We start from the raw sequence: 14984 nt of genomic DNA on the forward strand, positions 1-14984 counted from the left end.
CACTAATAAAAAGTGGCATTTAGTTAAATAATCGTGGGTTGTAATTGTAAACTGACTCGAGACACCTGCCGCTTTCTTGCCTCTCAGGTCCACATGGACGCATGAAAGCTAGAACAAGGGCAATCAAATGCACGGTGGGTTACTGACATCTAGTGGTTGAAAACATAAATGCAGGCACATGTTTTGTTTATTTATGAAATTAGTCATTCATGTACGTAGCATATCTACATTTTTGGGTGTTAACTTTTTTTGCAACGTAAATTTTGTTTTGGCAAATGAAAACATGGATTCCAATTAGTCACAGTATTTTATGTCACTGTATTTATTATTTTACTCTATTAATTAATTAAATTAATAAAAATTATATATTGGAACAAAATTTAAATAGTTGTGTTTTGTGTGTGCTTTTATTCATGTATCTCATCTTCCTCTACCTCCAGTTAGAGTAGCAGCTACATTCACCTTAATACTAGCTTGCAAGCGCGGACAGGACGACACGCCCACTAAGTCATATGGTCACGTATGATTGGCTCTTAGCGTTTGTTCTATTACCTAATTGGTTGATGTCTTGTCAAGCTAGCTCGAATGAGGAAACCGGTGGCCTGCTTGCCTGCTTGTGTCTCTCCCTCCTCCAAAGTGTCGTCGCAAGCACTCCCGGCTCAGGAAAACTGTGGGAATTACACCGCATTTTTCATCATTTTTTACCTGCAAAATAAGGTAAGCATATGCAGCATTTTCTGTTCCGTCACCGTGGCAGACTGTCAAGTAGCAGGAAGGACGGCATCGTCACTTCCATTGTTCGCGTCTTCAAGCGCTCAGCAAACTGGAGTTATTTAATATTTGCACAATGATGTACAGTTCAAGACAATATAATGACAACATTATGTTTCTATATTGACACATCGTGTGAGGCATAGTTCTTGTGTTTTGATGCGTTGACGGTTATTTTCTCAAGCTATCAGACTGCTCGTCCTTTTCTGATTGTATTTGTACTCCCTGTTCTTCTATCAGATCATGCACGGAACTTGTGTAACTTTAACAAATGAAGCAGTCCATCCATTTAAAAACTTACACTAGTGAGGAAAGGTCTAATGAACAGAGTTCGACAATTCTCATTTAAATAAGACATTGGAGTATTAGTTTGAAAACTCAGAAGTCTGGAGGAAGTTTAATTAATTAGTTGGCAGTTTGTTTTCAGTCTTAATTATCAAAGCCGGAATTTAATGCTGAGTCATTCGAGTGGCCACTCCTGTATCTATACACTATATATGAATGAGCCCATTCACTGAGGTACGACATCCACTGTCCCGCCCCTCTCATTGTCACTTGTGCCTAGTTCAGGGGCGGAGCTACGTGGTGGACATGGCCACCCCCATGTTACTTGTTGGCCACCCCCACATCTAGGGAAAGATTTTGATACCTGCATGTGGCTTTTCTACCGATTCCACTTAGAAGCAGTGCTCTTGGAACCTTTGATACTCTACTACTATTTCATTTATAGTGGCTTCATATGCAATGGAAATCTTACATTTGATGTGAAACTGTAAAAGACTATGTTTGTAGTAAAGAACATTTGAATCAGTGAGTCAATGTCAATCAAAATCATCATCAATCAAACAACACGACTGAAAAGTCACAGTCACGGTTTCATGAAATATAGTGTTGCACACAATACCAACACACTTAAGCAAAAACAAACCTAAGCAAAACATGTTTAGAATTGTGAAGAATTTAAATATTTCGTGTTACTCTACTTTTTAGATCACAGCATGCAATATGACACTGGTCTGACTGGCTGTTCACTAGCGAATCAGTGTAGAAGATCAAAGTAGACAATAGTTGGGTTTCCATGCACCTATTTTTATTTTCAAGAAATTTGAAAATAAAACCGAATGGAAACACTAGAAATTCCAAAAAGGGCCCAAAATTCGCAAAAAAAGTTTTTAGACTTGGAGTGGGCGGATTTTGAAGCATAACGAAAAAAGGAAAATGCAAATTTGGAAACATGTTTTGCAAATAACCGCTGGCAAGACCGGATGTACGTCACACGTTTTGACCGGATATTACGTCACATACATTTGTAGTCCCAAAGCAATGTGTAATGATAAAGTAAGGTATGTTTGGGGAGGACAACGAAACATACATTTTTGGGGAATTAATTAAAGAAGTGAATATTAAAGCTATTTTAAAGGGAAAACAGCAAAGAAACGCTACGGTTGATCAAGAATTACAAAAGAAAACTCATACGTCATCACACGGTGCAGTCGCTTCCTGGTCTTCTTCTTTTAAATTACTGGTGGATCATATCTACCAGCGACCCACTAGGAGTGGGAATCTTTGACTGTCTCACGATTCGATGTGATTCTAATTTTTGGGTCTATGATTCGATTCAGAATAGATTTTCTATTCAGAATGATTTTTTTATTCAAAATGATTTGATTGACAAGGATTTCTGCTTCAATTTATAGATGTGCAAATAATCGTCATGATCTACTCCAGTCTGACTCGCTAATGCTAATTAGCGCACTACTAGCGGCACTTTTATCACTCAAAAGAACAGCTATTCATACAAAACACCTCAGGAATGTATACATAGAAGCATATTAACATTGCTCACCGGCATATGCTCTTCCTACGCTGCAACAAAACAACTTTTATTGGAATAACCTGATTGTGACTTTTTCCTTTTACTCTCTAATGTGGCTACAAATTTAACAGTGTATCAGAACGCGAGGAACCACACTGCCCCTAAGTGGCCAAATCATGTATAACATGAGCAGCACTCCCAATAAAGGCACACATAAGCAAAAGCAAGACAGTATAAAATAATTTAAATAAAATGTATTTTGGGACATTTCAAATCAATTCTGAATCGTACTAAATGAGAATCACGATTTTTATGAGAATCGATTTTTTTGGCACACCCCTACTACCCACCACCTACAGCGGCAGAGTCCCCTCTCAATATTAGCAAAAGAAGAACAGATGAAAACGGGCATAAGTCGCATGTCCATTTTGCACATTTTCAGTAAATTCGCTTAAAAAAATTGAAACAATTGGATGGAAACCTGACATAGTACAAAAAGCAAAATCATCAACAAATAAAGTGACATCTAGTAAATTAAGCTCAGCAAAATGTTGCTATTTTCTTAGACTTGGTTCTGTTTATGATGTCTGTGTTGGGCAATGATATGTGTGAATTTTCTTTCATGAAACCCTACTGTGGATGTGCATGGTAAACAATGACTTCTTTGATACAAAGGGGGTTAGAAGAATGTGAACTTATGGTCACCCCTCAGTGAGGAGCTTTGTCACCATGGCCACCTCACTGACAAACCTCTATGCCTCTGGTTCCAAACACTCGTGTTCCATGTGCATTTGCAGATAAACAATGGCTGCCAAAATCAACGCTGGTTCTGTGGTGGAGATGCAGGGTGACGAAATGACTCGGGTCATATGGGAACTCATCAAGCAGAAGCTCATCTTCCCCTACCTGGAACTGGACTTGCACAGGTAATAACAGACTCCAGAGGTGTTACTGGTACAGTGCAACATCAACTTATGATCTTAGTTGGTAGTTTGTAACCTGAAGCATTCGTATCTTGAGGTAATGTTTCCAATCAGTTCCAAAACTAAGTTATACTTCCTTTGTTTTGTTTTTTTCAACCAGCGTGTGGTTAAAATAAATAATGCAATATAGAAATAAGTGAAAACACACTATTTTAAAGAACTAGAACACTTTAAAACAGTATAACAACAGTATTTATTGCTAATTAACTTTAACTAAGGAGGGAAAAGAGGAGGAGGACGTCAGCTCCTCCTTTAAAAAAAGTATTCTTCCACAATAACAAGGGGAAATTTTGATACAAATGTTTCATTTATTTATTTATTATTATTTCTGTTTCTTTTCTAAATTCATTGGCTTATTTTTGGCTTTTTTCCAATCCAGGGCAACTTGCCTACTGCCAGTTGATTGTTTTGTTCAACAGCTGTATTTTACAGGAGAACTAACCTCAAGGGTAAAACAACAACAACAAAAAACAAACAATTAGAAGTATCTTTGAATTTAAATTAGAGCTGTCAAACGATTACATTTTGTAATCAATTAGTCACATCTTGGAATTATGATTAATCACGATTAATCACTTCATTAAAAAGGCACACGCTCCTCCTCCTTTTCTAATCAGTTAATTACTTGCATAATTAAAAATGGGTGAAAAAATGACCCCCATATTTTGACATGAACAAATATTCAGAATGTCATACAGGAACATTTCTTAAATGCTTTACTTTAATGCATGTAGTTGTGTTTATTGCTCAAACACAACCTGTGCTACCTTTAACGTAGCCATCCGCTGTCAAGATAAAGGATCATCTGTGGTCAAAATTAATAGTGCGATTAATCTGCGTTAATACATGATTAATGCAAAAAAAATTGTGATTAATTAATTAGTTAATGCTTTAACTTTGACAGCACTAATCTAAATACACTTTATGTTTGATAATTTTACAATCATTAATTCCATGATGTTGTGGGAGAGATAGAGAGACATGGAAGAACCTTATTTGAAGACTGGACTTTGGATGCCAATTTAGAGCAACTCTAATCAATGTTTAGCTGAGTTTCCATAATCATTTCCCCCATGGTGTTGTAAAACTTTGGAACCCATCTGGTATTAAAGAATGTTGAGGTGACGATGTGTCACGCATACCTTTGCAATCCATTGCAAAAAGAGAATTTACTTGTCAAACCTGATCTTGTTTGCTGAAATGTCCCCTCTGACTGCTCAAATCATGGGTGTCACGTCATAATGCTGCGGATCGGGATGGAGAATGTAGGTGAAAGGTCATGCTTGTTCTCAAACAAAACCTCAGGTTGGAGGTTAATGCATTTTCCTCATGCAACATGTGAGGTCTTGCATGACTTGCAATTAGCAGAGAAATTAGGTCAATTAAACTCCAGCAGAAATGTAGGTTGTTGCCCTCAACACCCTTTGGCTTAATGTTCTTAACTGACCTTCTTTTTTAAAATCTATCACAGGCAGTGATTGTGCATGTTTAAAAAAAAAAAGAAAGTCATTCATTCATGAATGGCAGAACACAGGGCTGTTTTTTTGGGTGCCACTCAAAAAAATTACTTTCAGAATGTGTAAATTAACTGTGACCATAGGGGACAAACTCAAACATACGAAGATGAGGATCTGTAAAACCTTTGTTGAGAGTCCCCTCTCAATATTAGCAAAAGAAGAACAGATTAAAACAGGCATAAGTCGCATGTCCGTTTTGCACATTTTCAGTAAATTTGCTTAAAAAAATAGAAACAATTGGATGGAAACCTGGTATTAAAGAATGTTGAGGTGACGATGTGTCACGCATACCTTTGCAATCCATTGCAAAAATAGAATTTACTTGTCAAACCTGATTTTGTTTGCTGAAATGTCCCCTCTGACTGCTCAAATCATGGGTGTCATTAACTTAACTGACCTCCTTTTTTAAATCCATCACAGGCAGTGATTGTGCATGTTAAAAAAAAATGTAATTCACTCATGAATGGCAGAACACAGGGCTGTTTTTTTGTGTGCCACCCAAACAAATTAGTTTCAGAATGTGTACCTTAACTGTGACCAGAGGGGACAAACTCAAACATACGAAGATGAGGATCTGTAAAACCTTTGTCGTTGGTGCAAATAACTTTTGGCAAAGAAACAAAACCTCTCAATCTTACTCAATCATTCTCATGTCGTCCAGTTACGACCTCGGAATGGAGAACCGCGACGCTACGGATGATCGTGTGACGGTGGAGGCAGCCGAGGCGGTGCGGCGCTACAGCGTGGGCATCAAATGCGCCACCATCACCCCGGATGAAAAGCGTGTGGAGGAGTTCAAGCTGAAGCAGATGTGGCGCTCGCCCAACGGGACCATTCGGAACATACTGGGCGGTACCGTCTTCAGGGAAGCCATCATCTGCCGGAACATCCCACGCCTGGTGCCCGGCTGGGCCAAGCCCATCATCATCGGCAGGCACGCCCATGGAGATCAGGTCTGGTGGATAGTAGCATTGAGTTGGGTTGTTCATTCATTCATTTCCTGTATTTAACCAAGTTAAAAACTCATTGAGAATATAAAACATAACAATCATACACCATAAACGCATACTACACAATATATACTGTATGCAAAATCCCAATCAATGCAATATCAATTTAACCACAAATTTGCCAATTTAAAAAAACTGTCATATTGTCCATTAGGCTGCGTTCACACTGCAGCTCAATTCCGATTTTTTTCACAAGTATCTGATTATTTTCATTCAGTGTGAACGGTATAATTCCGATTTTTTTCACAAAAATCCTCTTTAATATGTTGATATAAATCGGATATGTATGCGATGCGTCTGCACTGCGAACGCTCATCCGCACGCATCCGATTCATCAAAAGCCTGATATGCGCTCTGCGCGGGCGGGAGAGAGTGCTTGGAAGGGAGACTACTGACTTATCTGTGAATATATACAAAGCTGTTTTGAGTAACAGTGTTAAATTTGTATTTGCCTTTAATTTAATCACACTTGAAACATGAAGCATAAAGTTGACGTGTGGCGATAGAGATTCAGCCCTGCAGGCGGTTCATCACTAAAGGCGATGACACAACGTCATCTTTGGTAGAGGTCGAGGAGTGTCCCCTCATTACCCTCAAATATTTCTATTACCTCTTCCAACCTCGCTACTCTGGCGACTTGAGATGGAAAAAAATAAGTCAGACGGATTTCTATTGCTGTTTATAAACTGCACATTCAAAACTGACGCACGAGGAAACCGATGATACTGCAACGTGACGTTGTTTTGCGTGTACGCCGCTCAACATGTGCTCTTTGCGCATGCGAATCGCATCACGGGTGCGTTGCGTTCACATTAGATGTTTATTTTGTTTTTCTGAACGGTACATAAAAAGATCGAATTTAACAAACAATCCGAATTGGGCATCACGCCGTGCAGTGTGAACGTAGCCTTAGTTTCATGTTCCTTTACAATAAATTTAAACTCTCCCAGAGAAATAAGTTCTGGCAAGCTCAGATCCTTTTGTAAGGTATTCCATGAAACGGTAGCAGCATGTTTGAATTCTGTCTTACCCAGCTCGGTCCTGAGTGTGAGATTCTGCACACATACAGAGATGTATACAATACTTAGCAGCAGCATAAAGCATACAATGGTGAACATGATTTCCACAACTAATAATAAAATGCAAAGCACATTGGTAGACACAGTCCAGTTAGTTTCCTCAGGTGTTGTACTGATGCATTCATAAAAAGCAGATCATCATCATGCAATAAAGGTAAAAAAAAGAAGAAAAAAAGGTTGCAGCAATAAGATGAGTCATTGCTATAAAAGGAAAGATTTGTTTTTATTTAAAAAAAAAAAAAACATTATCACGGTAAAAAGTTAAAGGCTTTTTCAATTGTAACAGAGGAACAATAAATGAACAGTCATTTGGCACATTTAGGCATAGATAATTGATATCGATGGAAAATAACAGTGGACTCAGAACAAATCCCTGAGGTACCCCTTTTGGAAAATGAAGAAAATAAAAATATACTCATTGCATTCTCTCTGACAAACAATTTGCGAACCAACAGCAGCATCAGAAAGACCAATTTCACCGAATCTGCTGAGCAAGGTGGTATGACTGTCACAGTTGATTCAGTTTTTTATAAAGTTATTAAACACTTTAGAGTCATTTTCATAGTTTCATTAATTCTTTTTTAATTTTTTTATTAATGGGCACAGGCATATTAAAACACACTTTTTAACGTATTCCCTAGCATTTGTTCACCGTCAAGAAACGGTCAACTATTACTAAATATATATACTACATCACTTTGAGGAAAAGAAAAGAAGAAAAACTTGTAAGTAAAATTCGAACATCTTAAAAATCATAAAAATGCACAAAACGCCTCTCGCTGTTCAAATTCAACAAGGAAACGGCGAGTAATTCTGCGAGAAAATAATTTATTGCTGCATCCATTTGTCTGTTAGGTTTGTTTGTTTACCCCCGCCATCGGCGGTTATTGGTTTAGTCCTGCCTTAACACCGCCTGATCGGTCCGATCTAAAAAAATAAAAAAAAAGGAGGACAGCTGCAAACGTATCAGCGGGAGCGGTACAAGATGCATTCTCCGGAGTTTGTGAACTCACAAATACCGCGAGAATTCATCTTGCTGGCCAAGGTTACGGAAAAGTGCAAGATTAGGACAAAAACAGTCTGAGTGTCTTCGTGTATGCTTGGTTTAATGTAGAACTACTACTACTTCAAATTTACCTGTCCTTGATCCACTTGCATATTGGATTGTGCAAGAGAATCCAGGCCGGGTACCTTGTGGCCATCAACACACCATTTCTAGTTTGTGGCTTATCTCAAATTAGTTGTCAGCAGAAAACTAACACAAAGCCCCTAATTTTGACCAATTTTTAACTTATTTTATATCATATCTCCTGAGAAAATCTGAAAGATCTGGTGGTATACATTTTTAGTCTAGTATTTTTCTGGTCCAGTTTATTAATAGAATTAGAAAATAACTCAACAAACTTTTTTGGGTTCAAGTTCTTCCCGCATTGACTGTGAAGAACTGTGGCGGGAAAAAAAGCCTTCTCAGTTTCACTTAATGCATAACAAGCTGTTTACTGTCTCTCTCACCAATTTGTGGTTATCTCAGACTGTACTCTGTCGTCAGGAGATGTACAGCAAAAAGATAATATTTCATAAGCTGACCTTTGGACCATCATGTTCTGGCCTGTAGGCCAGAGTCAACAGCATCTGGCCCCAGAGCAAGCGCTCTTATCTAGGTGCAGTGTCATGTGGCGGAAAGTTGCGTAATGTCTATGAAAAGCTCTCCAAACACCACAAAGCTAATTCATTGTTTGAGTCAAAACCACAAACACATTTTTGTTATTTCTCAAATTAAAAAACAACTCACAACATTTGGAGTTAGATGTTTTGCATTGGACAGTGAAACTGTTTTTTTTCTTTTATTCTTTATTTTATTTTATATATACTTTATTTGAGTACAATGCAGTCAACTAATGTTTTGCATTGGACAATTAATTGTTTGAGTCATGTATTTCTAAAGCATTGAAAATCTCTTCAACATGTTCCCACAGTACAAAGCAACCGACTTTGTGGTTCCTGGGCCGGGCAAAGTTGAGATGATCTACACACCTACATGTGGAGAGCAGGTCAAGTTTCTTGTCCACAATTTTGAAGGTATGCACTGGGTTTGCACATAGCCGCGTACCGTACACGCAAGCATCCAACAATACTCACACTCTCTGACTTTTTATATCTACTGTAGCTTCCCTCCATCTTCTTTTTTTGAGGGCTGCGTTGTATTATAGACTGTCTTGATTATGTTAACAGAAAATAAATACATGAGTTAAATAGACAGTACCTATTCTTTTATTAATTCTATGAATAATTTTGGTGATGGGTGCCCCTATTTTCTTTAACTTTTTTTACCTCCAAAAACATTTAATGATGTTTACTAAAATCCAAATGAATGCTGCCAAGAACGTTAAATACCGTTTACTACGGGGGGTTTTCTCAATGGGCAGTGCAACGTTTTGTGAATGGGTGTAAAAACCACAAAACAGCCACTAACTATGGCCAGCAGATGGCGGCATTGTATCTATTTTCAATGCTCTGCCGGTGTATGCAATTGCAGTGAAACATGGCAGATCTTAGGAAATAGAACGTTTTCAAGGATGACGCGAATGATCAAAGCCGTTGTCACATTAAATCTAATTAACAAAGCATCACTAAACAAAAAATATTAGTGTCAAAGTCACTGTTGTGCAGAAAATTTATCTTTTCACAAAAAGCAAATTTTCTCCTTTTCAGTTTTCTCTCAGGGTCACTCAAATTACCTATTTTCAAATGGTGATTACAAAAGAACGGAATAAGGTAGAAACATAATTTTTTTCTAATGAAACAATCGAACGTGATCTTTTATTTGGTACCCAGCATGTTTATGTGGTAAAATACACAATATTGTGTTTGCCTGGACAGACGAGTTAAAATGCTCGAAATCGGCTGGCACTGTCGGGGTTGTTTTTTTGTTAACCTTTGGCAGTAAAAGAGTTAAGTTGAGCAAATGCCCCCCCCCACCCCCCTCAAAAAAAGTGTCTGCATGTGTCTCGCTCTAATGTACATGTATACTTGTGTGTAGGCACCGGCGGCGTGGCGTTGGGGATGTACAATACGGATGCATCTATCAGGGACTTCGCTCACAGCTCTTTCCAGATGGCTCTGGTTAAATGCTGGCCTCTCTACCTCAGCACCAAGAACACCATCTTGAAGAAGTACGATGGGCGATTCAAAGACATTTTCCAGGAGATCTATGAGAAGTATGCACACGCATTCGCTCTCTCACTCTCAAGTCTATTTTGCTTTTTACCACAGAAATGAATCATTGATGCCAATGAGTATAAAATGTAGATGTCATGATGATGGTGGATAATTGACTTTAATTTATTTCTTCTGGAGAAAATTTGTTTAAAATACACATACACACTTTTGCGTATCCTTGCTCGACAGGGAATACCATGCTCAGTTTGAAGCCAAAGGTATCTGGTACGAACACCGACTGATTGACGACATGGTGGCCCAGGCCATGAAGTCGGACGGGGGCTTCATTTGGGCCTGCAAAAACTACGATGGAGATGTGCAATCCGACTCTGTGGCTCAAGGTTGGTGCATGTTGGTGCATTAAACAGCAAACCACTCAAATGCAGCAACAACGCTTTTCCATTTTTAGGTTACAACTCACGAGTTATGATGACCAATGTGTTGATTCAATCAATAGTATGTGATGTGACTCACTGGAAAATATTTTTGACGTTGTACCCCACCCAAATGTTTCAATTCATTCAAACTATTCAAACTTGCAGTGTTCATAAAATGTTATTTACATTCCAAAAATTCCCACTCATCAAACAATACAATGCTTTCCACACAACAGAAAAACATTCAAGTTTCATCTCAGTAAGTATTTTTCACATTCCCAAAATTTCCACATTTTTCATTTCAGAGTTAAGGTCGTAACCCTGTCGCGAATAGCGAAAATCCTCGAGTCATTGCCCTCCCAAAAAGGCTAATAATTTTGCAACATTCCCCAAATAAAAATAACATTTTACACATTCCTTCCACATTTCTCGACCAATTCAAACTATTTCAACTTTCAACTAGTCAGCTCATTCAGGACTTTCACGGAGATATTATAAATTTCCTCCAATCCCCACATTTTCACAACAAAATCCCCAAATTAAAATATATTTTACATATTATCTCCTCCTTTCCCAATTCTCCACAGATAAGCCATTCCAACTTGAAACTATTCAGCTCATTCGGGACACATATAACATTGGCCAAATTACCAATGCATTTTCTAAATTCTATATTTACCTCTTTCCTATTCAAACTATTACAACTTCAAATCTCACTTTCTACATTTCAACAATTAATTAATTCCACAGCATTTCAGTTTCGCATGTCAACAGAAATTGCATTCTCTAGTTTTGTGTTACATGGCGATTATTACGCCAATCGTCAATAGTATGAGTTGCTAAAATAAGGCCTCCAAAATCTTTAAAGCAATACACGACTTTAAAATGTTCTTCCTTCTATGAGGCAATGTGTATGAACATTAAAAATGCAAATATCAATGGCAACTGATTTCCTGAAAAAAGGTTTAAGATGATTAAGTATCAAAATGACGTTCCCTTTATGCTGCTATATTGGACATTTTTGTGCAGTCCAGATTTCTTATTCTATTGACATCGTAATGGTAACTCTCCCAGTTGCCTCCTAGACGCAAAATATTACGTCACTTGATGTAGAAAAAAACACGACTGATTGAAACCAGAATTTATTAGTACACGTGTAGATATATGCTAATCGTAGTCTGGAACTATTAGAACGAATATGCATATGCATACTTGCGCTTCTGACGTTAATATAATCACAGCGATGATGTGGACTGCACAAAAATGTCCAATATGGCAGCATACAGCGTATGTCATCATTTTGATACTTAATTTGTTTTCAGGCAAGGAATTGGATGCCATTGATATTTGCACTTTTATTGTTCATACACACTGCCTCGAATGAAGGATAAGGAATTTTGAGTTGTGTGTTGCTTTAAAAGCGCAAACAAGCAGTACCAGGCATTTCCTACTTTTAGGGTACGGATCCCTCGGCATGATGACAAGTGTGCTGATCTGTCCCGACGGACGGACCGTCGAGTCTGAGGCGGCGCACGGCACTGTGACACGCCACTACAGGCAACACCAGCAGGGAAAAGAAACCTCCACGAACCCCATAGGTAGTGAAAACGAAAAGCCAAATGCTGCTGATCTGTTTGTGTGACAGAATGATTGTAGCATCTTGTTCCTCGCAGCCTCCATCTTTGCGTGGACGCGAGGCCTCCTCCATCGGGCGAAGCTGGACAACAACGTGGAGCTGCGCGTCTTCTCGGAAGCTCTAGAGGCTGTTTGCGTCGAGACCATCGAGGCGGGCTTCATGACCAAGGATTTGGCTATCTGCATCAAGGGACTGCCAAAGTTAGTCTCGTTAAAGAGGAAGTAAACTTTAAACATTTCTTGACGATAATATATGTGACCTCACTAGACTAAACATGACAATCTGATTACATTTGTGGAATATGAGTTACGAAGCAAAATCCAACTATTTTTATCCATCTCATGGGGCGGCCATTTTGCTACTTACTGTCGACTGAAGATGACATCAATGTTGCTCAGTGCTCAGCCAACGACCAATCACAGCTCACCTGTTTTCTGGAGCTGACCTGTGATTGGTTGTTACCTGAGACCTGAGCAACTGTAATGTCATTTTCAATCGATAGTGATGAAAATGGCCACCTTCTGATATTGCTAAAAACTGTTTGATTTTGCTGCTTAACTCATATTCCACTAACGCAATATTAACCAGAATACCGTATTTAGACTAGCGGGCTGCATAGAACATAATATTGTCAAGACATTTTTGGAGGGGGTGACTTCCCTTTAAAAAGTCACAATTTGGTTGTACTGACAATCCATGGATAGATAATTGATTATTCTGCTTCTGCAATGTCACATACTGTGTGTGCACCTCCTTTCTACCTGCACGAGTCTACAAAAACTAAACGAAAGAAAAGTCCATCCATGCGCATAGTTAGACTGCATTTTGTGTTAAACTAGCACTGGGCTTGAATGGCAAAGGTAATATTGATCAATTGTTCGGTGTTGTCTTGGTCTTATGTTAAAATATAGACATGATAAAGAGGGCTGTTTAAATACCACTTCTACTTCAACCAGGAAATATATTTGGTCGATTCATGAATCAAACACCTTTGGCTCCACTATTTCTGGGTAATAATGTCAGTCTTTCTGATAAAAGGAATTGTTGTGCTAGCTAAATAGTAGGGGTGGGAATCCAGTTTTTCCCACAGATTTGAAATCCACTTGGGTGGGTGGACTCCGGCGGTGAGGATGGGAGGGGGGCTGGACGGGAGGTGGGTCTCAGTCCTGTTACTACGGCTCCTCTAGCCTCACGATCCACAAGTGAGTGACGGCGAACTATTTTAGTTTTCTTGAAAACTTCTTGGGTGGTGGCCAATTTACTTGGGTGGCCCGCTCAAGTATTAACATGGTGTGGGAAACGCTGGAATCTTTAACTGTCTCACGATTTGATTCGATTACGATTTTTGGGTCTGCGATTTGATTCAGAATCGATTTTTGATTCAAAAGGATTGGATTGACAATGATTTCTGCTTCAATTTATAGATGTGCCAAGAATCGTCATGATCTACTCCAGTCGGTCTTGCTAATGCTAATTAGCACGCTACTCGCGGCACTTTTATCACTCAAAAGAACGGCTATTCATACAAAAGGCTTCTGCAATGTATACAGAGAAGCATCTTAACATTACTCACCAACATATGCTCTTCCGACGCTGCAAAAACAACTTTTATTGGAATAACTTGATTTTGACTTTTCCCTTCTACTCTCTTATGTGGCTACTTAACAGTGTATCAGAACGCGCAGAACCACACTGCCCCTAAGTGGCCAAATCAGGTACAACATGAACAGCGCTCCCAATAAAGAGACACACAAAGAAGGGCAAGACATTATAAAATAATTTGAATAAAATCGATTTTGGGACATTTAAAATCGATTCTGAATCTTACCAAATGACAATCGCGTTTCTTATAAGAATCGATTTTTTGGGGCACACCCCTACTAAATAGGTATTGGCCCGGCAGCTTCTCCACTAAAAACCTGATCAATTTTTCCGCAAATCTTCCTCTGTTTACAGGGTGACGCGCGCTGACTACCTGAACACCTTCGAGTTCCTGGACAAGCTGGCAGAGAACCTGAAGGCCAAGCTGGCCAAACAGCCCAAGCTGTGATGCACATCAACGCATACCAAGCCCACACTCGCTCACAAACATGCACAAGCACATGCTGCTGCTGCTGGAGGATTGCCAGTCACACAGAAGCAGGCAAGACGCCGCCCGCATCTGCAGTAGGCCATCGGACTAGAAATATATTCATTACTTCAAACAGGAAGTGTGAGTTGACAGCATTCTACTCAAATGAAGTCTAAATAAAAAAAGAAAGAAAGAAACAGTTTCACTGTCCAATGCAAAACATGTAACTCCAAAGTTTGTGAGTTGTTTTTTAATCAGAGAAATAACAAAAATGTGTTTGTTGTTTTGACAAAAATAAAACAAAAATGTGGAGCTCCATGCTTTTTATTGCAGTCGACTAACATACTCAAAGTGACTTGACTATTAATAATTATATTAAATAATAACCTCTAAAATGTCATTCATTTTCACATTGAGAAAAGTATTTGTATTAATTTAAGTCTTGTCTTTGTCACAATATAATGCCATAGAACCTCATTAAAATGTCCATCTGATGTTTTGTTTG

The 14984-nt window shown here is 38.7% G+C and overlaps 2 protein-coding genes across 2 annotated transcripts in view; one reads left to right on the plus strand and one right to left on the minus strand.

Moving 5' to 3' along the window:
- Nucleotides 1-668, minus strand: part of kcnh3 (potassium voltage-gated channel, subfamily H (eag-related), member 3) — a 135860-nt gene extending 135192 nt beyond the window's left edge. Inside the window, exon 1 of the mRNA XM_086090749.1 lies at nt 553-668. The gene's annotated coding sequence lies outside the window, so the exon portion shown is untranslated. The remainder of the gene's footprint in view (nt 1-552) is intronic.
- Nucleotides 575-14973, plus strand: idh1 (isocitrate dehydrogenase (NADP(+)) 1). Its single transcript, XM_086090750.1, has 9 exons — nt 575-717; nt 3385-3513; nt 5749-6040; nt 9153-9255; nt 10217-10394; nt 10585-10736; nt 12230-12370; nt 12446-12608; nt 14365-14973. Exons 2-9 carry the CDS (start codon nt 3392-3394, stop codon nt 14456-14458), a joined length of 1245 nt encoding a protein of 414 aa, XP_085946876.1. The 5' UTR covers nt 575-717; nt 3385-3391; the 3' UTR covers nt 14459-14973.
- Nucleotides 14974-14984: the final 11 nt, after the last annotated feature.

The sequence above is a fragment of the Leptonotus elevatus genome, chromosome 12, assembly GCF_054856555.1.
Source record: "Leptonotus elevatus isolate MCC_2025b chromosome 12, RoL_Lele_1.0, whole genome shotgun sequence".
NCBI lineage: Eukaryota > Metazoa > Chordata > Actinopteri > Syngnathiformes > Syngnathidae > Leptonotus > Leptonotus elevatus.